The sequence below is a fragment of the Platalea leucorodia genome (genome assembly GCF_965183815.1).
Source record: "Platalea leucorodia genome assembly, chromosome: 4".
Lineage (NCBI taxonomy): Eukaryota > Metazoa > Chordata > Aves > Pelecaniformes > Threskiornithidae > Platalea > Platalea leucorodia.
The window spans coordinates 1,498,451-1,520,519 of NC_138826.1; the positions used below are offsets into that span (position 1 = coordinate 1,498,451).

The following is a 22,069-nucleotide window of genomic DNA, read 5'->3' on the forward strand; positions in this document are numbered from 1 at the left end:
GGGGAAGGCTGGAGGTTGGGGAAGGCGGGATGCTGGGGAAGGCCAGAGGTTGGGGAAGGCGGGATGCCGGGGACGGCGGGAGGCCGGGGATGGCGGGAGGCTGGGGAAGGTGGGATGCCGGGGAAGGCCAGAGGTTGGGGAAGGTGAGATGCTGGGGAAGGTGGGAGGTTGGGGAAGGCAGGAGGCCAGGGAAGGCCAGAGGTTGGGGAAGGTGGGATGCTGGGGAAGGCGGGATGCCGGGGAAGGTGGGATGCCGGGGACGGCGGGAGGCCGGGGACGGCGGGAGGCTGGGGAAGGTGGGATGCCGGGGAAGGCCAGAGGTTGGGGAAGGTGAGATGCTGGGGAAGGTGGGAGGTTGGGGAAGGCAGGAGGCCAGGGAAGGCCAGAGGTTGGGGAAGGTGGGATGCTGGGGATGGCGGGAGGCCGGGGATGGCGGGAGGCCGGGGAAGGTGGGATGCCGGGGATGGCGGGATGCCGGGGACGGCGGGAGGCCGGGGATGGCGGGAGGCCGGGGATGGCGGGAGGCCGGGGACGGCGGGAGGCCGGCCGAGGCGCCGTGCCCAGCCCGGGGGTCGCTCCGCCGTGCCGCCCGCCTCGCCCCTCGACGCCCGGTCCTCCGGCGCCTCTCCCCAGCCCCGGGACCCGGCGGGCAGCCGCCCTTCGGCCAAAGGCGGGGAGACGCCTCCCCGCGGCAGAGGAAGCCCCGCGACGCCGCTGAACAACCCCAGCACCGCGCGGTGCCGGCGCGCCGCTTCCCCCGAGCACACGGCAAGCGCCCCCCCACCGCGGGCGCTGCCCCGGCGGCTGCGCGGCCCCGCTTACCGCCGGCCCCCCGGGGCGGCCCCGGCGCGGCCCCCGCCCCGTCCCCGCTGCCCCCGCCCCCGGCCGGGCGGAGCCTGCCGGCGGCGCCCCGCCGCGAACTGGAGTTTCACTCGGCGGCGGCGCCGGTGCGGAGCGGAGCGAGGGGCGGCCGGGCGGGCTCCGCCGCGCCCCGGGCCATGCAGGATGCTGCCGCCTCCCGCAGCCAAGCGGCCGCCGCCCCTGCTCTGGGCCTCCCCCGCCGCCGAGCCCCCGGCGCCCCCCTGGGCCTGGGTGGTCCCGGCGGCCGCGGGGCTCCTCAGGGTCGGCGGAGCCGCCGCCGGGGCTCCCCCGCCGCCGCCGCCGCTGCTGCTGCCGGCGCCGCCGCCGCCCGCGCCCCCCGCCGCCGCCCTGCTGCGGGCCGCCCCGGGCTGGCGCCTCCCCTGCGAGCCGCTCCTGCCGCTGCTCGCCGCCGCCGACCCCCCCGCCGCCGCGCTGCTCCGCGGGCAGGTGAGCGCGGCTGCGGCCCGGGGGGGCGGGGGGGGGGGCAGAAGTTTCCCGTCGCCGCTGTCCGGAGCCCGTCGCCAGCCCCGGGGACGGAGCCTCGGGCCGCCGCCCGCCGGCGGAGGGAGGGGGCGGCGGAGGGGCGGGCGCCGCCGGGGCGGGCGAGGGCCGGCGGGGCTCGGCCGGGCTCCCGGCCCCGCTCCCGGCCCCGCTCGTCTCCGTCGGCCGGCAGACGGCGGCTGCGGGATGCGGTTTCTGCAGGCGGGGACCGGGAGGGAAGGGGCGCGCCGGCAGCGCTCGCACAGCCCTCTGTGGGGTCAGGGGTGGGGGTTTCTTGAATATTGGTAACGGCTAAAGTTTGAGTCGTGTCGGTTGAACCAGTCTGCTCGGTGCTTTCCCTGCTCAGTATTCCAGTTCTTTATTGCTGTCGAAAGGCTGCCCGAAACCGTAACGCGTTTCGGCCGGAGCGTTTGTCCTGTCACAGAGGAGATGTCGGAAGCTGTGCTCGTAGTTTTGCCTTCTCTTTGTATTTTTTTTACAAGGAAGAAGTAAAAATGAAGCAGAGATGTGAGCGCTGTAGTATCCGCTCGATTTCACGTGAAGGTTTCCAGCCTTTTCGAGCACGAGCGTCTCTTGTGGTTTGGGAGCGGAGTGAGTGGGAGGGAGAAAATAGGTAGCGCTGGGTCTAATGAAACAGTAACATCAATTATTCCCCAGCGTGAGACCACTTAAATAAACTGCAGAGGTGGTTTTACTGTGGCAACCCATTTGCCAAACGAATTTAAGTTAAGAGAAAATGCGTTTCCGACATTTCCTTTGGTTCTCGTTCGCCTCAAGACGAATTTTAAAAACACTTTCTAGCGATGTTTTTGTTTTGTGTGTGAGCTGCTGTTTAAGCAGAGAAAAACCAAGCTTCCCTGGCGAGTGGCAGCCGTTAGCCAGGTACTGCTTTACTGCCGGGCTACTGATTTATGGCTTTCTAAAGCAGTTTATAATGCCAGTGCCATGTGTCACTCGCCACGTAATGCCTAAACCACCACACATGGCTGTTGGACCGAAGAGAAATTTTCTGTACTCATCTTTTATATAATTAGGAAATCAGGAAAAGCATCGGTTTGCTCAGGGTAAAATCCCTTTTGTTAACTTTTCTTCCTGTTTTGTTTTTCCCCCCCCCCAAGTGGATCTTTGGAGCTCATTCTCCAGTCATAGGATTTTCACCTTCTTCGAGCGTGGAATTTGTTCCTGTTTTTCCACCTGTGTACGCATCTACGGTTCCGCCTCATGCTGGGAAAAACTGGATTGATAAAAGGCTACCGAACTGCAAAGTAAGTCTGAGCTTGGTATGTTGAAGTATTTTTAAGGCTAAAATATGTAAAGTATATGAGCTGAACAACGTTCCGGGTTTTGTGAATTGCGAAGGCGTGCGGAAGGTCAGCAATGTGTCAGGCAACACCCCGCGGAGGAGGAAAGTTGTAAGGGATGGGTAGTGGAGGAGGCTACGTCAGCGGTTGTACGTCTTCACTTCTCTGAAGTTATAGAAGACTAAAATATCTTTAATATTGATCTTTATTACATTGAGTGTTGAACAGGAGAATGTTCTAGTTTTACTATAGGATGTGATTACGAGAGTTTTCCATTTTCCCTTTCTTCTTGGCGCTTCCACCGTTTCTCCCCCAAAGGGCTGCCGCGGTGCAGCGCTGGCGTCGCCGCGAGCGCCGCTACGTCCCAGCGCCAGGGCGTCACTCGCGGTCCTGCGCCCTCGTCCCACCCCCGGTTACCTGCACCTGTACTTGTGACTTTATTATCAGAATTGTGACTTGATCCTGTTTCCCTCCCTCGCCCCCATCTCTCCTACCTAGAAGGCGGCTGAAGCCTCCGAGTTGCAGATGGGCTTGCTGCGGAGTAACTGTGTCTGGGGCACAGTTGCCTTCCGCTATTCTTTTCTTTTTGTGGTGCTGCATCAGCTGATTAGTCGTGTTAAAGGCCAGTTAATTTTTCGATGGTCAGCGAAACTCGGCCTGCAATGTTTATGGAGCAGAAATCAATCTATTTTTGCAAGGTTGTCCCTGACCTGAGATACTATCTGTATTGCAATATTGAGTTAAAGATACTTTATTCTTGCTTTTATTGCTGAGTTTTGCGTCTGAAACCTTGACATTCTTTTTTTTATTTATGTCGGACAGATATACTTGAATAATGCGTTTGCTCTGGATTCAGCGTGGATACATCCTGAGGAATCAAGACTCTTCCAGGGAAATGAGAAACCTCTGTTAATGACCAATCAAGTAGCTATGGCTATAGCCAGGCCAGCTGCCGCCTCCAGGCCTCTTCCCACAGTGGTGTTGGCCCCCCAGCTGATACCAGGTCAGTAGGACATAAATAATTAAGCACTTAAATTTTTTTTTTTTAAATGCACTTCCCAGAGATGCATGAGCCATTCTCTAAAGTAAGGGTTTCATTCTCTTCAGCTGCAAATCTCTTGCTTGATCTGAACCTTGATGGCAAAGTGTCTTTCATCCTCTAAATTACTTTTAAAGAAAGAGAAGGCCATGTGTAATTACAGAAGATGGTAGCAGATTATTGCATAACTGGTTGTCGACTTCTGGAAAGAAGGGGCCAGCCACTCCCAACATACGTGGTTTATTTTCAAAGCAATTGCCAACCCAGTTCATGTATAATTCTCCTGCTGGCTGCTAACTTTAGGAATTTGGTGTGGTCTGTGTGGACAGCTATCAGTAGAGAAGAGCAATTGATCCGTCATCTCATTCAGGCTCGGTTATGCACAGTGATAGTTGTGAAGTCAATTCCATTAATTTGCATAACTCAGGTGTGTCACAGCTGTGAACGGGAGAGCTGAGCTTTATACTTGGAAAAGAGCAGAAAATACATTGCAGTAAAGCTGAATCTCTCTGTTTTGGTGCTACAGTAGTAACTTAAAATAGCGGTTGTTTCATAGAAAAGGTTAAGAAGTAAATTGCTACTGATGTTTAAACCCCTAACATATATTCTTAAATTCAGAATTAGGATATTCTTCATGGCTTGCTGTCAGTTGTTTTTCTTTCTTAGATCGAAGGTAATGTCCGTTCGGTTGACAGCAGAGCCCCTCTCACCTTGGTCCTTGCCCTACAGAGGGCTTCTTGTTTTGCAGCCGTACAGCACGCAGGAAGTTTTCTTCTATTTTGCCAGTAACGCAGAGCTTCAGCGAGAGCGTGCTGGAAGGGATCCTTACTGTTTGGGTTCATTTGCCAGACTGATTAATTAGCAGGGAATATTGTTCTGTATTGAAACATGTTGAACCACTCAAATCGGCTCCGTGTTTTGATGTTTTAGCAATCCGTTGCAGTAAGCTGCCTTCTCCTCCTGCCAGAGACGCGCGATGCTCAACTGGAGCGCGGCTCGGCAGCGCTGGGAGGTGCGACCGCCGCGGGCGGAGCCCCGGTACATCGCTGCGCTCCCGCCGGGATGCCGTGGGGAGCAGTCCAGCTGTGCTCCCAGACCGGAGGCACTGCTCGAAGCGGGTTTTTAGGACAGGCGTGATGGTAAGGGAGGTGTTCTGTGCAGGGCAGCGACAGCCCTTTGTTTGTTTCTGCATCTTTAAAATATTTCTGTATTTTATACAAACATATTTTATCACATACAACATTTCAGACATAACGAAAGAGCATACCTGGCAGCGGGTTAGGGGTGCGTGCCTGGCAGAACAGGAGCGTTCCCAGCCTGATGCCACATGGTCTGTGAGTAGCACAGAGGACAGAAGATTTTCCTCCCCCTGGACAACATATGCCCACTCAAGCCCGTTTGCCCAGGAGACCTTCAGGTGGATCCAGCTCTTCCTCTGGCAGCGCGCTGAGCTTGGCTGCCGCCTCTTCAGAAACCTCCTGAGCTCCCGTTCGGGTGGGAGAGGTGCAGGGAGGAGCACCAAGGCCCCCAAGCATCTTTCTAAATCTTCCCATCCCTCTTTAAAATCTCATTTCTGATTGATGCAGTCAGTGCTAGTCCAATAACATCCCCGGCCATGTGTGAACTCCAGAGGTTGTGCAGAGAAGCGTGCGCGGCGATGTCATCGCTGCAGGATGGCACTGTCCGTGCCCTACAGCCGCAATCGGAAGCTGCTGCTAGGAAGTGTTATGGTAGTACTTGAAGTATTTCCTATGTAATCTTTACACTTAATATGAAGAGTAATAAAAATACTGAGAGCAAATTGCTTAGTTAAGTGGTTTTAAACTGAGAAGCTAATAAGCTTTTTGCAGGCTATGCAGCTGTATTCATTTTGAAAGCCTGTCTTATGGCAGGTTTGCCTTCCACAGTTATCGGTAATGATATAATTGTTTTCTCAATGTATCAGCAATGTCACAAAGATAAAGGAATGAGGTATTGGAGTTTGGCGAATGGTAATGCACATAATTTAACAGCTGCGAGCTCCAGCTACTAGAAGGTGTTGTTTTCTGTAAGAAAAGGAAGCCGCTATTATTCTCGCGCATATTGTGAAACATGAATTTATGTACTTACCATTTTGTATGTCTAAAGAGAATAGTGACGTTTTATTTTCCCACCTAGGAATGATAGCTTGTTTTATGTCTGCTGGATACTGCATTTTTTGTGAGGCAGGTACCATCTAGATATTCTTGCAGAGAAAGGATTAGTATTTTTGCCTCCTGCGTTGTGCTCCCTGCCGCGTGGATGAAGCCGTGGCGGGTTTGGTCCCGAGCCAGGTGTGCCCGTGGGGCATCTCTGCGTTCTGCACATCCCCCTGCAGCCGGTGGCCGCTGGAGTGGGGTGAGGGAGCGCCGGCAGGACCCCGTGGTGGCACCCGTTAGGGGAAAGCTGTAGCCCTTCGGCACGTGATGTTCAGTGCTTTTACTACTACCCATGCTGTTAAAGCGGTTTTAAATGTTTCAAGGTACGTTCTTGCAGTCTGGCATTCCTGGCTCTCAAGAGCATCGCCGACAGCGGTTCCTTACAAAGGGTGTGTTCTTATTGGCGTGTTCAAGAAGGTTCTCCCAGGAAACCCTGGAGATCAAGCCCTTCATCCAGCCTCCTGCGAGGGAGGGATCAGGAGATGGAGGCGTGTTGTCATCTCTTCAAGAAGAGAAGTTCCCCAGAAGTGCTTCACGGGCCGCCGGTGGGAGAGCGCCGAGCAGAGCCCATGGCCATGGCTGGGCGGCGGGGGGAGCGCGGGAAGCATCCCGACCGAGGTGATGAGAAATGCAGTGATTTCATTATGCTGAGATGCTGGCTTTCAGCTTATAGCCCTTGAAATCCCTCTTTGCCGTCTGCTTGCTGAAGGGTGAGTTTGAAATGCAAGGTTAGCGAGTCGATGTCTCCTGTAATTGCGTGCACAGTCCCGTATCGCACAGGCTCCGGTGTTTGCAGGGACTGAAAGCTTGCTGGCTCTCCAGGAGACGCCAGTGCGATGCTAAACCCAACAGTGTGGGGGGGTTTAGACCCAGTAATAGAATGGTTGTTAACTGGGCTCCTTAATGAAGACCGTCATGTTCTGCAGCTCATTTCAGGGTATCGTGCCTTGAGCAGATCCATCTACATACAGACTCGGGAATTCTGTAGGGAGACCCTCAGCCTGCGATAAGGACTTCCCATCCGCGCCTGAACCAAGTCCTGGCCCCAACCAGTGCTGCAAGCGCATAGAAACGAAGGTTGCTTCGGTAAAGCTTGCCAACGGCAACTGAATAAATGCCCTCAAGAGTTTCTCGGGCTTGAGGCCGTGGGCAGTTGCTCAGGAGGAATTTGGAGGCTTGCATAACCTTGAAAATGGAGTGTCTGTAGGTACAGGAGCTTCGGCTGGGTTGTTGGGTGAATGGAGCCTGGACGCTGCCTTCTGCGCTTCTACTCAGAGCAAAGGAAAATGTAACGTTTGAACGTCTGTTTCCATTTTAAAGCACTTGACAGACCTCAAATGGATTTTTTTTTTTTTTTTTTTTTTTTTAAAATGCACACTTCAATAGAAATTGCATTTTCTTACTGATCTGGAGTGTGGTACTGGCCCTGGTACTATGGGTGTCTTCAGTAATGGCTGTGAAGGTGGATGCAGAAGAATGCATTCTGGCGGACACGTTGCGTTCTCGGAGGTCTCCTTCGGGGAGCCTTGTCAGAGCCACGAGTGCTGGGAGGAGACGCTGAAGAGGTGAAAGGCTTTTAATGGTTTTCATCCTTAACAAAATGCTCAGGGTATGTTTTTCATTTGTAATAGAGGCAGTCTAACCTGGAATGAAGACTTTCAGTGTTTTTCAGTGTTGGTCTCCTTGAAGGAAAATAGTTGTCTTAAACCAGATATTTTCTTTTTTTTTTTTTTTTGTGGAATGATTTTTTCAATAGAAAATACTTTCTGCTAAGTCAAAGCTTCATTGCTGCCTCTACATTCCCACAGTGTCCCTTTGCTCAATAGCAATCTTGTTCATTCATCTATTGGTGTTGAAATCAGAAATGCCCGAATGGAGAGTTCCTGTATGTTCTTTCACCACATGGCTTTAGCATTACTGATCCCCTGTAGATTAAAATTTTGATCCTTCCTGTTAGTGTCCTTTTTTCTTTCTTTTCATCCCGCTGACTTTTACAGAACTGAGCCGGTATTTTTCATAGCAAGTATCAGCACTAGAATTTCTGTGCATATACACATATACGTACAGATATGGTTTTCTAGGTAATTTCAGTTAAGTTCCAGATGTTACAAATCTATGAAGAAATGTGCTTGGGTTGTATTAAATTTGGGTTCCATTTTCTCATGTTTTTTAACAGTTTTGAAATACATGACAAAGGACCTCCAACCTCCTGTATTTCCTAACACAAGCTTTATATTTGAAGCACATATGTATATATAAGTAGTCAGGTTTTGGGCCTCTCAAATTGGATTCTCTTCTGTTTAATGTGCGTGCGCTAGTGCTCCCTGTTTGTAAAACAAGAATAGCACTGCAGGAACCTGAATATCCCTGAAATGCCATGAAAACCCTCTTTATTTGTGGAGCATTCAGGCACTGCAGAGACGAACACTTCATTAAGTCTCTGGGAATGCTTGACTTTAATCACAGCCTTTACAAAGGTTTTGTTTTGCTTATTAACTGTGTGCTTTTTGGGTGCTTTTTCTGTTATCTATGCAAATCAAGTGCAAACTTCAGCACAGTTAAGATTTTTTTTTTTTTTCCCCCACTTAAATTATAGGAATGAAACTACATGTGTTTATGGGAAAGGCTTGTCGTTCTGACCCTTCCATAATATTGTCCTACCTGGCCCCAAGACCTCATTATAAAGAAACGCAGATCTTTCAGTGGCTTGCAGAGGCTGTTCTTGTTTGTGAGGAGCCAGGTATTTTTATTTATTGCATGTGAGCAAAAAAGGGAGCTGTTAGTGGTGCTGTTACTGGCAGACTCGTGCAATAGCTGGAGTTTACAAATGGAAAAGACAGTAAGCTTTTTTCCCTCCCTTTGGGCTACAGAAGATAGGGATATCAATATGTTTTCCTTTGCATTGGGATAAATATGCTATTTAAGTCAATCCATTGCTTCACTGTATTGATTGATAAATGCTGCTTCAGTCGCTCGGCAGCGGACATTTCAGACCACGTGCGATTTAGGGAGCGGGGCCAGCAGGTTCTCGGTCATCTGCCTTCTGCGAGCATCAATACCGGTGCTATAAATTTATGTGCTATAGGTCTTCCAAGTATTTGTGCTTGATAAAAAGGCAAAGTTCCTTGCAAGAGGCATGGGAAGCTCCCGTTAAAATCATCACTGATACCCTGCGTTAGATACTCAAACAGCGTGGTGTTGTGTAGGGGTGGGCTCAGTTTAAATAACGCTTCCCATTTCCTCCTCCTTTTAGAAATGCTTTTATTTTATGGAAAGTACCCGACTGGAATGACTCTGTCTGCTGAAGCGTATTGGTCCCGTTGACTTTGTAGTACCAGGAAATATCTTTTAAATGGTAGAGAGCAGAGGAGCAAGGAGAACAGCTGGTGCTTGATCCGAAGGGCTGGTAGTAAACAGCCTTCAATCCTATTGAGGAATAAAACAATAATAAAAGTAACTTATCTTCCCAGTTGCTATCCATTTATGGGAAATTATCTAAAAAAAAATTAAATAAATCCAAATATTCACAAAACGGCTACAGGTATCAAGTTTACCTCTGACTCGCTAAAATTGGACCTCCTCCTTTTTTGTGTTTTGAGGTTTTATTTTTTGTTGTGTGTGTGTTTTTTTTTTTTTTTTTTTTTAAAACCTCTTTTCACTTGGCATCTCGCATCTGATCTTCCACCAGTGTGAGTGACAATTTACTGAGAAAGTTGAGAATTCAAGCTTTAAGTTCAAGGAGCGTGTGCCCCACTCGTCTGCTCGGAGGGAGCCAAACCAAACCAGCATCCCCATGAATGTACTGAAGCCAGTATATTTATGTGTATCTATATGTAGTATAAATATTTATATTATTAAAAAAATCCGTGTCTTCAAACTTAACACTTTTATAATCAGTAGCCTTGTAATCCTAGCTATCAATCATTTTTTACAAGTAATAATTTTTATCAGCTCTGCAAATGGCCCAACATGTAGGGTTTTCAGAAATACCAGTTTGTAACTGATGGCTGAAATACTTTTGAGAAAATGTTTTTCTCTCTGCGTCCTGCTGTTCCCGGGCCCAGGGCAGCCGGTTGCAGGGGTTTCCCTTGCCGAGGCCAGGGCAGGCGGCAGGGAAACCCAAAGGGGACAGGGATACAGGCAGTCAGGGTGTTAGGGGTCAGTTTGTTTAGAAATAAAAATAAGGAGCTTGCGTATTGCTTTAAAAAGAAGGGAGAATGGTGTACATCCTTCTGTGGGTGAGGTTTAGGACCTCAGCATTACTAACTTCTATTAACTCTGGGGTCGAAGTATTTAACTTCTATTGAATTGAATTGGTGTTTAATTTTATATGACTTCCATGTTTAAATCGAAACCCTTCAAAATATTTTTTTTTATTTTAAATATACATGGAAAACATTTCAGATCCCTTAAGGAAACTACTCAATACTTGGAGTGTTTTTTTTTTTTTTCCTGGTAGCTTTGAGTCCTGGCGTCCTTTTCCCATGCTAAACCACCACAGCTAGCATGGGAAGGAGCATGGAAACAGGAGGTTTGGTGGTTGGAAAGCTTTGACGGAAACCGAGCGCTGTGTGGTTGCACATGCTTGGTGTGCGCTTACCTGGATGGAGACAGATCAGCACACTGCAGTGGAAATCCGTTTGTGTTATAATTGTGTCTCTGGGCTATTGCGGGCCAAAAAGAGGCGGCAGCCGGGTCAGTGTCTGCGTTGGGGTCCTTCGGTCCTCACCCGATGGAGGGCCTCCTAATGCAGAAGAGCTCTTACAGGGCCTTCGGGCACTTGCAGTAGCTCATGGGCTGAAAGGATAAGCAAAACCCAGCGATTCATTGGATCATTAAAAAAGTTACAAGGAACATTATACTCCTGTGTATTAATACTTTCTTCTCCAAGACGAAAAGTTCAAAAGGTCTTTAACCTGCTTTAAATTTTTTTCTCTCTTATTTTTTTAATGCGGATCTTTTGGGAACAATATTCATAACCCTTTGGTAAAGGTGTTTTCCTGTAGGCAAAACTGAAGACAAAGACTGAAAGACTGTAATAATCAAGTGCAATTTAAAACTCGTTACATTGTTTGTACAGTAAGTTTTCATAATACCGATAACTTCTTTACCCAAAAGGGAAGGTCTTGAATTACCCTTTTTGGGTAAGAGTGGATCTTCATGTTGCACAACTGTTAGTACTTACTTTTGTCTTGTTAAATAAATTTCTGTTCTTTTGTGTGTTTTTGCTTCAAGGAGGAAAATCTCATGGTTTCAATTTGTAATGTGTTAGCCAATGTCGGTAGCCAAAAGGCAGTTTGGTGGGCTCTGGTTGGGAGTGCAGGGCGGGCACTGGTGCAGAGCAGGGGAGCGGAGGAGTTTGGTGGGTCTTGGCCAGGACGTTGGGCGCGCTCCGTGCTGGACACGATGCGGCTGGTGGGTCCCCGCGGCGTCGGCCGTTATAGCGCTGGGGGTCTCCTTCCTCCGGGGCAGGCGTTGGAGGCTACTTGAGGGCAGCGTGTCGTGCTGTGTGATTTAGCGTGTGCAACAGGACCACGACGTCTGTCTGTCCGTTGGCTTTGCGTACCTGTGTGGGGAGGCTCACAGCCTGCTCTCGGTGTCCTGAAAAGCCTGGGAGGGAAACGCTGGCTTTGGGCAGTGGAGGCCGTGCTGTGGTGTCGAGCCGTGTGCTGGCCAGCGACGGCAGCGTGGCCCAGGCTGGTTTGTCCCACGCCAGGAGTGGCACCTGGAAGTTCAGTGATGTAGCCAGCAGGAACAGGTCTGAAATGAAATGAAAATGGCTCTTCTAGATCAGGAAATTGGGTACCATTCACAAACTCAGGTAGGTGATGCTGTGCTAGAAGAGAAGGCACAACAGAAACAGCTCCTCTTCTGCACCTGTATCTGTAGACCCTTCTCCACACGGACGTTAGCGGGTAGATACTTGGCGATCACGTGTCATCTGTTGCGATGGCTTTGCCGCCTGGTTCCAGTGCCTTCACCGCATGTCACCACCATCGGTTAATTATCTCTGAATAATCTCTTCATTGCTGCTTCAACTGCTCTCTGCTCTTCAGTTGCTTCACATCAAAATGTGCCCCCGTCTCGGGTGTCTCCCCCTAACCTGTTTGCTTGAGAAGAGCCGAGCTGGAGGGCTGGGGAAGGACATTGAAATGGGGTTTGGATCTCAGCAGACAAGTATTGCCTTACTACCCAGGATGTAGCATGACTTGGCAAAAACGGATTTGAGGGAACCACCGTTGCTTGGAAAAGATTTGCCGTTTTTTTCCCCTCAAGGGTATATCGATGATAGTATTTTACTACTATTTTCAAGGCATTTGACTCTTGAAATTCATGTAAATGTAGGGTGAATAATGATGATTCTAAAAAAACCCTTTCAAGAAGTTTTTGGAAATACAGCAAATTCTGGTTTGTCTCTACTCTGCAGCTACGCTGAGTGCAGATGAAAGTCCCTAGCTCTCAACAAGTCAGGTCCTGGGCCAGCTTCCAGTTGCTTTGGCAAATCATATGTTATGTTAGAGTTTGGTAGATTGCTGAGATGATGGTTCAGTTGAGTGCGAAGCAAGAGAGTGGGCTTGATGCCCCCCAGACACCCTGTCTGTGCTCTCCTCTCAAGTATTAACAATTATAGGGGTAGTCCTTTCTTCGCGGAATTATTTAGCAGGAGAGAGGGAGAGAGAACTTCATCAAAGGCGGGGAAAGCACCAAAACTTCTCTTTCAGCTGACTGATGAAACTTTAATAAGGGAATTGATGAAACTTTAATAAGGAAACCCTGCTTCAAGAGCGTTACTCATCTGTGCTGGCGGAAGACTGGCTATCCAAGCAACGAAGGCTTACATTGTGTTGCTGCTTTCCTGGGCTTTTTGGGGAAGCTGCATCTTCTTCTCCAAAATAAAAGAATTAAATGGGAAGTGAACAACCTTTCTGCTCTTGTGCCCTGTAAGAAACCAGTAGAAAAGTAATTTTTCTAGACAATGTTAGTTTTCATAAGAGTTACAGAAGATGTTTTGTGGGTTTTTCCCAACTACCAACAGCTGGAATTAGGAATGAGTGCAGGCTCTTGGAGGCCAGGTGTTTAACCTGGTGCTCTGTTCTAGTCCTCAGGTGAATAAACAATAAACTTATATTAATCACTTGGATTAGTTGACTACTGATTTTTTTTTTTTAAATTTCCATTGTGACTCTGGCAGAATAATCTGTTTTTCATCTATCTGTGGTTGAATGATCAAAACTTTATTATTTGTGGGGTTTTTTTTGCCTGTGTGCCTGTTAATTAGTGCATATGCAGGTGTTGCAAGTGAATTCTTGGCATTGACAAATACAGTAGAAATAATAGAAGGGTTTTTTGTGATGCTTACTGAAAATATTTGACTTCTGTTTTGCTAATGCAGAGCTTATTTTGTTGGCAAATAATTGTTTATAAAGAGTTAGGAGCAAAGCTGCCAGAAGTTAGTATAATAGATAGCCTCAGGAGCCCCAATTAGCTGCAACCAAAGCAGGTTCCTTTCCAGAAACCACTGACCCACTCTTTCCCCAGCGCCAGCTGCGAGCAAAACAGCATTTGGCGTCTGAAAGTCAAAACTCTTTAGGTGTCTGAAGCCAGAGCAGGGTGGAAAAGCCTGGATGAGGCGCCTGGGCCACGTAGCTATGCAGGAACGCCGTCTTAACCGGGCTCCCTGGGCTGCCCTTGGCTCACCCAGAGCGGCGGTGGGGCAGAGGGGCTGCAGCGGCCGCGCTGCCCGTGGTCGTGGCCGATTCCCCGCTTTCCTTGCGGAGGTGCACGTACAAAAAGAAATCCTACAAACTCCTGGAACGACTGAAGTGAGGAGTCTGATCCAATAGTGATTTTTTTGCAGAGATACAGTTGGCTCTTGCTGCCTGAAGGATTTCTGCATGAACTGAAAACATTTGCTAAATGACATAATAAGCTAATGATTGCTTAATTTTTGAATACATAGCTTAGTGTAGAGAGAGTAACAGCTGGTGTTTGTCAAATTAGGTTTTCTCCTTAAGATTTTTACTACTCATTTTCTTGTTTATTTAACATATTTAGCCAAGATTGAGCTCTGAAGGTCTTCCCCCCGAGCTTATTAGACTTCAAGGTAAATGTTGCATCTTCTAAAGTGCGTTTGAGCCTAGATTTGGTGGGCTGCTTCTGAGCTCCCGTGTGAAACCATTGGAAGTTTTCAGGACGAAGGATACTAGTGCGGAAAACTTGTAAACCTCAGGTATCGGCATGCGTGCTACAGGAGAGCAGACGGGCAGACAACTAACGTTGGGTAGTCAATAGAGCAAGTAACACACACATTCAGATTTGAAATTGGACAGCTTCTGTTTAGGAGAAGTCAGAATAAGGGTGGTTGTGCATCGTTATGAAGCTGTAGGAGCTGAAGAAAATGCCGACCAATGCGTTCAAATATTTGACTTTTTTAGTGAGGTTTTTTCATTTGAATTTAACGGTTTATATATGACTCACTACTGTCTTGTCCCTCTAGGTTATAATGGTATGTTCACATATATGGGGTTTTTAATACCTAAAAATGCACCAACCACAAGCTAGGACTTAATAACAATTAGGAAAGGGCCTTTGAGAGTCCTTAGAAAATATATAATATATTCAAAATGTAGTGTCTCACTAAGGGGGACATGCAAACAGCAGAGGCCAGATGGGAAATGTTGCAGACTTTTGTTCCATCTCGTGTTGAAATTCAGAGTGCTGAAAACATATAATCTTAGGTAAATCCACTGGTTTCCAGTTACAGATAAAATCTGTTGCATCTCGCTCTTCTACAGGGGGTTGCCAGAATAGCCTTAAACCGGTCGGCGGCAATCAGACCCTGGCGCTGGCCGCCGCGGCCACCACCGCGATGGTGTCGGTGGAGCCTGAAGCCCCCCAGGGACCTTCGGTGCCAAGCATCCAGCCCTGCCACGTGCTGACCTTCTCCCCTATCAAAATCCCAGTCTTGGCTTCGCCTTTTCCAGGTAAGGTTGCTCCCGGTGGCACTAACGCGCAGCTTTTTGTTTGCTTTGCAACAGAGGGGGGCTTCTGAGCATGAGTTTTGCTGTTGGTATGCCTTGGTAAATTAAATACTCAGGGGATCTAGGTGGTGTTACTGTAATCCAGAAATAAAGTTATTTTTTCTGGTGCTGCTTCGAAGCGTTCTCTGAAATGGTGTGTTAAAAGTGAGTTCAAAACTCCATCTACATTTGCAACGTTTGTGTACGCTGTGACGTTTGCAGGCAGTAAACGACGTGAGCTGCATCCTCGGTCATCTCGGTGCCTTCTGCGAGAAAACGTGCTCGTAGTGCACCGAGGCTTTGCAGCAGGTCCTCAGGTTGCAGTGTTGGCAGTTGAAAGGTATCTGCTGGCATATGGTAATGTTTGATGAAGACTTAAGTAGATTGTTTGGGTGTTTATAATTATGAAATATGCCGGCAGAATCTAGCCATGGGTTTGTGTTTTTTTTCTGATGGGTTTCGATGTGGTTGCTTGCTGGAAAACGGGCTCTTTTCTTAGCACGGCTGTGCATAACAGCTTTCTGAACACGGCAGCTGGGGACGCGCCGTGGCAGCCCTGGCACACCGTGGAAGTCTGACTGAGTTAAAGTCTTTGGGATAATTTTTGAAACTGTTCTTTGAATGCTTAAGGCTATATTTTAGAAATGTTATGTACCAATCAAGTTAAAAATTTAAATTAGGGTGCATTTTCCATCTTTTTGGTACTTGAAGTGTAACACAGCAAGACACAGTGAGATTGAATTTCACAGAAGGTATGCGGTTATGATTTTTGGTGTTCAGATGAAATCTTTTTATGAGAAATGTATCTCAGTAATTAGTGTTCCTGTTGAGCAGTCATTAGAATCACCCGGATAAATGCCTGCCAGGCGTACGGCAGTGTTTTTGTGTTTAGGGAGTCTGAAGAGCAAAGTGACCCACAGGAATAAAGGTACGAGTCTTTCGGGCTTCGTCGAGAAAGGACGGTGCTGAAATGGGAACAGAAAGCAGGGTTAATCGCTGCTACAGGGCGGGGGGTGGTGCTTCCCACGGAGCATCGTCTGACCCACGGAAACCCTTTTACCGGTTTGTAAGTGAGCATCTTAGAGGAGAATCCAAAGGGGAAAAAAAATCATTCTGTATCTGTGCTGCAAGCCAGAATTATGTGCCAGATGTGTTCTTCCCTGAATTGAGGTGCTCGGGCGATCTGGGAAGGAGCCGGCGCAGGACTTTTGATTTACAGCTGCGGAGGCGAGCTCTGCGTGAAGTGTGTTAGGCACGATCGAATATTATAATGCCGGGAAGCGCTGCCACTTCAATAACTGGCACAGCTCTGCGATGATAAACATGTCAGGCCATGATAATCGTTGCTTTCCTCTCGAATGCGTGTATGATAGGCTATCGAATATCACGCTTTGAGTGCCCGAGCAATCATCCTGTTATCAGTCATTCACAGTAAACCACACACTTCTGGGTGTTCTCTCCTACAGAATATATAGTAGCTGTTTAGAAAAGAAAGCTTGGAAATGCCCCGTCCATGTACAATAAACTTGAGATTCAGCTAACCGTTTTTCTCTATTAATCACCATCTCTGGGGGGAAGGCTAGTGCCTTTGCAAAGGCTTACATAAAACATTTTTATGAAATTCCTTTTTATTGTGCTGGCGGAGGAGAGGACTCGGGGGTGCTGGGTTTAGATTGTCTTTGTCACCACCGGGTCGATGAACGGCCTCCCCGGCTGGCGCGGGGCTGGCTGCGGTGGGACGGAGCCCTGGTCCGCCCCGGGGCCGGGACCGCTCTGCCGCTGGGCTGGCGTCCTGGGCTGGCCTCCGCTGGCCACGGCCGTAGCCACCTGGTAACGCAGGGCTGCGGGTTTCTGTAAGAGCTAAGGAAGGAGCCAGGCGTTGGGTAGGCGCGAGTGAAACGGGGGAAGAAGCACCTGCAGAAGCTTCAAACCCAGCCCTGAAACCCAGGCTGCCCCTGCTCCGCGCTGCCGAAACGCGGCGGGCGAGGTGCTGCGGCTGGGCTCAGCCCGGCTCGTGGGAAGCCCGGTCAGCTGGCCAAAGGCAGCTCTCCGCTGTCGCAAGCAAAGGTCTCTGTTGCCGTGTAAGTTAATGGCCAGGAAAGCATCAAGAAAGTGTAATCTAATGTACAGATAATCCCGAGCGCGGAGCATGCTTTATAACCCTGTCGGCCTCTTGGTTAAAAACATCCGTGCGTTGGCGTTTATTAAAGATGACTTACTGTTTTCAAAGAGAAATACGTCCTGGAGATAGCATTATCTGTGGAGCCTGGGGGCAGCTGTGTTTTTCTTGATCCATGTGTGATTTATAAAGTATCATGGTAATTAATGAACTTCCCATGTTCTCCTTGTCTAAAGTTTATGCAGGCAATGTTCACATAATAGGAATGAAGTTAGGGAACAAAAGATTAAATTATTTCTTAAATCTCCAGGTATATTGGTGCCTATAAGACTGAATGTCGTATGCTTAGTTCTACACTGTTAATTGGTTATACTGGAGATCGGTGTTATAATACCACCTTGTGCAGTACTAATTTCTAATCACAGCAGTTTGTTCAATCAATAATCTTGTAATTGAATATTTACTTTTAAGGAGGCCTTTTAATATGATTAGTTTTGCAGCCTTACAGTTTGGCTGTGTTACTTTCTGCCAGCCTAATTAGTAAACTTGGTGAGTTAGTAAGAAATAGCACGTTAGTGAACCGAGGTGGGCTGTTGGGGAGGTATGGGGAGGTATGGTAGCCGGCCGGGTGAGGGTCCAGGCGTTTTTCCAGCCGTGCAGAGGGAATTTCTTGGAGCTTCCTTGAAGCAAATTGCCACATCCCATGGATTAAGGAGAACTCAAAGTCTGCAGAACGCGGTGGTAATTTTTACAAGTTCATTTTAATACAATTTATTTTACATTTTGTAAAAGAAAATCAGAGGTAGAGCTATAATAGAGTACAGGATATTTGGGGAATATCAGCCCTGCCCTGTGCGGGGTGCTGTGAAGGATCCTGCTGGGTCTTTGGCCCTGGGGATGAGCAGACGAGGGTGGGATGCGCTGGTCTCTTGGCTCTGCGATGGGAGAAGCTTCTGTCATCATTTTTGCTGTTGGGTATCAGTTTGGCACCGTGCTGATCTTAGAAACTTTTAACAATGAAATAAATTTGTGGAAAAGAAGAAACATAAAATACCTTATATTTAAGGTTGAGGAAATTATTTGTCTCTACATGAAGTAGTCTGTGATCTTCTCAGGAGCTACGGTTGCGTGTTACAGCGTCATGCAAAACAAATGCAGCCAAGGCTCTGACCACCAGTGAACAATCAAAAAAAAAAAAACCAACCAAAAAACCTCAAAACCCCAGAGAGAGACAACTTTCTCACCCCCAGAAGTTCATACTCAGGTGTTTGTGTATCCCCCTGGCTTTAGGTTGAGGGCTCAGCGCCTCTGTACTGAGGCTGGATGCCAGCTCCGAGCACAGCATCCCCGGCCGGACCAGATGTTGTCAACATCAGCTGTCCTGGGGTCAGCGGGCTGGGAACGTTTCTGCTCTCTAGCCGTAAGAGGTCTCCTTTGGCCCGAGAGCCCACCGTAGCCACGGTCCCTCCTAGTATAGGACGTGAGTTTTCTGCTCTTAATGCTTCTGGACTTGACATTTAAACTGTTAATATCCATTAGAATCAGAAACCCAATTGAATTTCACTATGATGGGCTCATTTGAATAAATTGATATTAAAAACTCTTGTCTTGGTGCTGCGGGGGTTGAAATGCAATACCAGTGTCGTTCTCGGTTTGGGTTTGTTTACTGCTCACACCGTTGACAGCAGTCGTTTCTGGTCTATAAAAGATGGTTTCTGCCGTTGCCCTGATTCGGAGCTGTGTAAACGCGTCGTGCAGTTTGTGTCAGAGTAGGTAGCCTTCTGGAAGTGAGGAGTCGGAGTGGTGGTGTAAGCAGAAAAGGAGGGAGCAGAGTGTTGCGTCTCTCCTTCCCCAGTCCTACCGGCGCTCTGAAAAAGCTTGACTTTGGTGAAAGTGCATGGAGAAGGTGTGTATTGGAGTTTGTTGTTGGGTGTGGGTTTGTTTTCTTTTTGATTTGGTAATATTAGATAGAGCAAATGTGTTTTTCTTGGCCACCTGAAAGGCACGTTATCCCTCGCTGCCCTTCAAAAACCACATCGCTGGTCAGGTTCCTCATGGACTGGGGTGTGAGAAGGCCAGCAAGTGCCTGGTGTCCTGACTCCAGCTCAGGGAAATCTGCTTTGCTGCGGACTTGAATGGCCATAGGGTCACATCCACAAATAGGGAGTGGGTGTTTGGTAAGACTGAAAAATCTTGAAATCCTTGTACGTGGTGTTACAGAAGGATAAAGCTAAATGCAGACCGAATGTCCTGTGGAAGGCTAACGGTGCCTGGAAACAGTGAGGCTCCGGGATATTACAGAAAAAAAGTCGAAATAAAAAATGAAATAAAAATTAAAATAGAATGTAAAGTCAAAAGTCTATGCCTACCTATGGCAGCCGATGGTGCTGGCTCCTCTAGCTGTGTCCCAAGACGATGTAATGGGAGGTCTCGGGGGTCTGGGCTTGTGTTTCCAACAACTGGAAGAAAGTGATCTCCTTCTGCTCTCTGCTTTCTAGACTGGTTTGGTTTGGTTAGCCATTTCTCATTTGGCTTAAAAAAAAAGAGTGGCTTGATTAGTTTCTGAAGGAATGTCATACTTGAAATTTTTGCAGATGAAAACTGATGCCCCTTGGAGTTGATTTCCAGATTTTCTCCTCTTCAGCTATTCCTGTCTCAAAACTGCTGATCTCAAACCATTCAAGACCAGTCCTGTGGTGAGCAGTTTTGTAATACAGTGGTGGGGTATTTGTACAATTGTCAGATACATTATTGTTTTCTGTCTGCCAGAATGTAGGATTCCGTCTTAATTCATTGTAGCATTTTCCCTCAAACTCTGAGCGTGCTGCGTTGATGCCATTCTTGTTTACAAAAGTCCCTTTTTTCCCCTGATATTTTTTAAACAACACTAAACGTTTCAATTTTCCTTTGTTGACAGGGTCTTTGATGTGCTTGTTTTCTGTTATTGAGGTTTCATTGGGTTGAACACGGTGCCTGGTATCATTCCCGTGCGGTGAGCTCTGCTTCTAGCACGCTGAAACGCCGAGCGGTGGTGGCAGCCCCTCGGAGAACTTGGCCAGAGCAGTTTTCTTAGTTTTAAGCTGCTAAGAAAGAAGATCTATGCGGTGTCTTCCATACAGTATGTAGAGCAATGCCAGATAAAATGCTGATTTAGCCATCTCCTAATGACGAATATCATGAACATGATGACTAGACTCCCTTCTGAAAGTGGTTATTATTAGGGGCTCCTGCAATGATAAAATCAATTCTTTGGCACCACTTTCCCTTTCCTTTAAACACTGTTGAGCCTCCAGCGGTGGGTTTTGAGGGTGGGCTGTGCTGTGGTCAGCCAGCGCTGGCCCTTGGAGAGAGGGGTGTTCAGGACGGTGGCGTGTAACCTCCAATGCTTCACGCTGCAATGATCATCCAGCAGCTTCTGGAGGATAAGATGTAGTTATTTTACCTTATGTTTTATCTCTGATGACTTGAGACGAGCCTCAACCAAGCTGGAGATACAATATCAATCCTGTTAGCTAAACAAACGTGAAAATGTTGGCAGCTGAGTCATTCCTAAGCTGTTCTGAAACATCCTTGTATATCTAATGTCGCCATGCGAATGCTCTCTTTAACGGGCTTCAATCCTTAGTGTCTGGTGGAAAAAAACCCCGAATTTTCAATACTAGCAAATACCCTTATCCCGGGGGGGGGGGGGGGGGGGGGGGCGGGGGAAATCACCCTTAAGCAGAGGGGAGCCAGCTGGGTGAATCTGAGATTGGTACATGGCAGCCTTGGTACCTGACACCGTGACCTTCGGGGTGCAACTTTTGCTTTCTGAAAGTTTTAACTGAAATCATTATTTGCTAGTATTGAACAATTCAACTGAAATAATTTAAAAACTTAAAGTTTTGCATCCCAAAAGGTGTTGGACCTTTTCTAGCTCTTTTGTTAAATGATCCTTTTGCTCATCCTTTACCTAGAGAACCTTGTGATTTCAGTTAAACTGTTTGCAAGCAACACTTTGAAAAAATCCACGTTTTTTTAATACCTCTAGTCTCCATCAGTTGGGATTGAGAGAGGATGTAAAAGCTCATAAGCAACAGCAGTAGGAAGAGATGGAAAGGGGAGTGGAGCCTGGAGGTCATTGGTGATGCAGGGGTGGGCCTGGAGCACGGGCACGGTCACGCGCGGAGCATCGCCCCGTGCCTCCCCCAGCCTGGGGAAGCACCACTTGCGGTTCCGTTCTCCCTCGAAATGGGTTTTGTTCCCAGGGTCCGTGCTGGGGGCAGCCTTGGCCTGGGGACCGTGCGTGGGAACATTCACTGGAATAAAACTCAAGTGCCTGGGGATGGAGCTGTTCAGAAGGTGAAACGGGTCTCAGCACGATATTTCTTCAACTGGTTTCACATCAGTGAGTTAAAATGGAGAAGGTTCCAGCAATGCTGTTGGAGCTCCATGTTGGATTATTCACTCCTTTTTTTTCTTCTTTTTTTCATCTACTGGTGGTTCTGCTCATACGTGTACCAGGCAAAGTGTTCCTTTAAATATTTAATGTCAGCCTTGCTGTTAACTTAGTTTTTGTGCAGATTTAACATAGAGACTAAATAGGAACTTGTGGAGATGCAGCTAGTCGGTGATCTGGGCTGCATCTTCATGCTTATTTGCTCTGCTGGTGAAGAGAAAACTTAATTTTCCAGCACTATCAAGCCAAGTCTTTGAAGAGGACTCTGTCTAAATAAAAAACAAAATGCAATAAACTTTGGGAACGTAAACAGTTATGTGGAGTAATTGAGGTATGGGATATCTGGTAGTCTCTAATACCACTTTTATGGCTACTGTATTAAGAATTGGGATATTTATTTTCTTACCCTCACATACGATTTCTTAATTATTCGAGTGAAAAAGGTAAGATATGAGTCTGTGGTTATGGACTCTGTAAATTAGCAGTGAGTACAAATATTAAAAAAGGCACCATCTGCCATATAAGCCATTTGCCACCTGTTCCCTTGCTTTCAGAATTATTTAATTGTTTAAATTTAATGTTTTAGCCTGCCACAGAACAGCTGGGAAGTGAC

The 22,069-nt window shown here is 47.8% G+C and overlaps 1 protein-coding gene across 1 annotated transcript in view; it reads left to right on the forward strand.

Annotated features, from left to right (window-relative positions):
• Positions 1–1,005: 1,005 nt before the first annotated feature.
• TCERG1L (transcription elongation regulator 1 like) overlaps positions 1,006–22,069 on the forward strand; it is a gene marked incomplete at both ends in the record, with an annotated part of 91,789 nt that continues 70,725 nt past the window's right edge. The window contains 4 exons of the mRNA XM_082309284.1: positions 1,006–1,308; positions 2,481–2,627; positions 3,486–3,666; positions 14,675–14,863. Coding sequence (XP_082165410.1) covers positions 1,006–1,308; positions 2,481–2,627; positions 3,486–3,666; positions 14,675–14,863 — 820 coding nt within the window. The remainder of the gene's footprint in view (positions 1,309–2,480; positions 2,628–3,485; positions 3,667–14,674; positions 14,864–22,069) is intronic.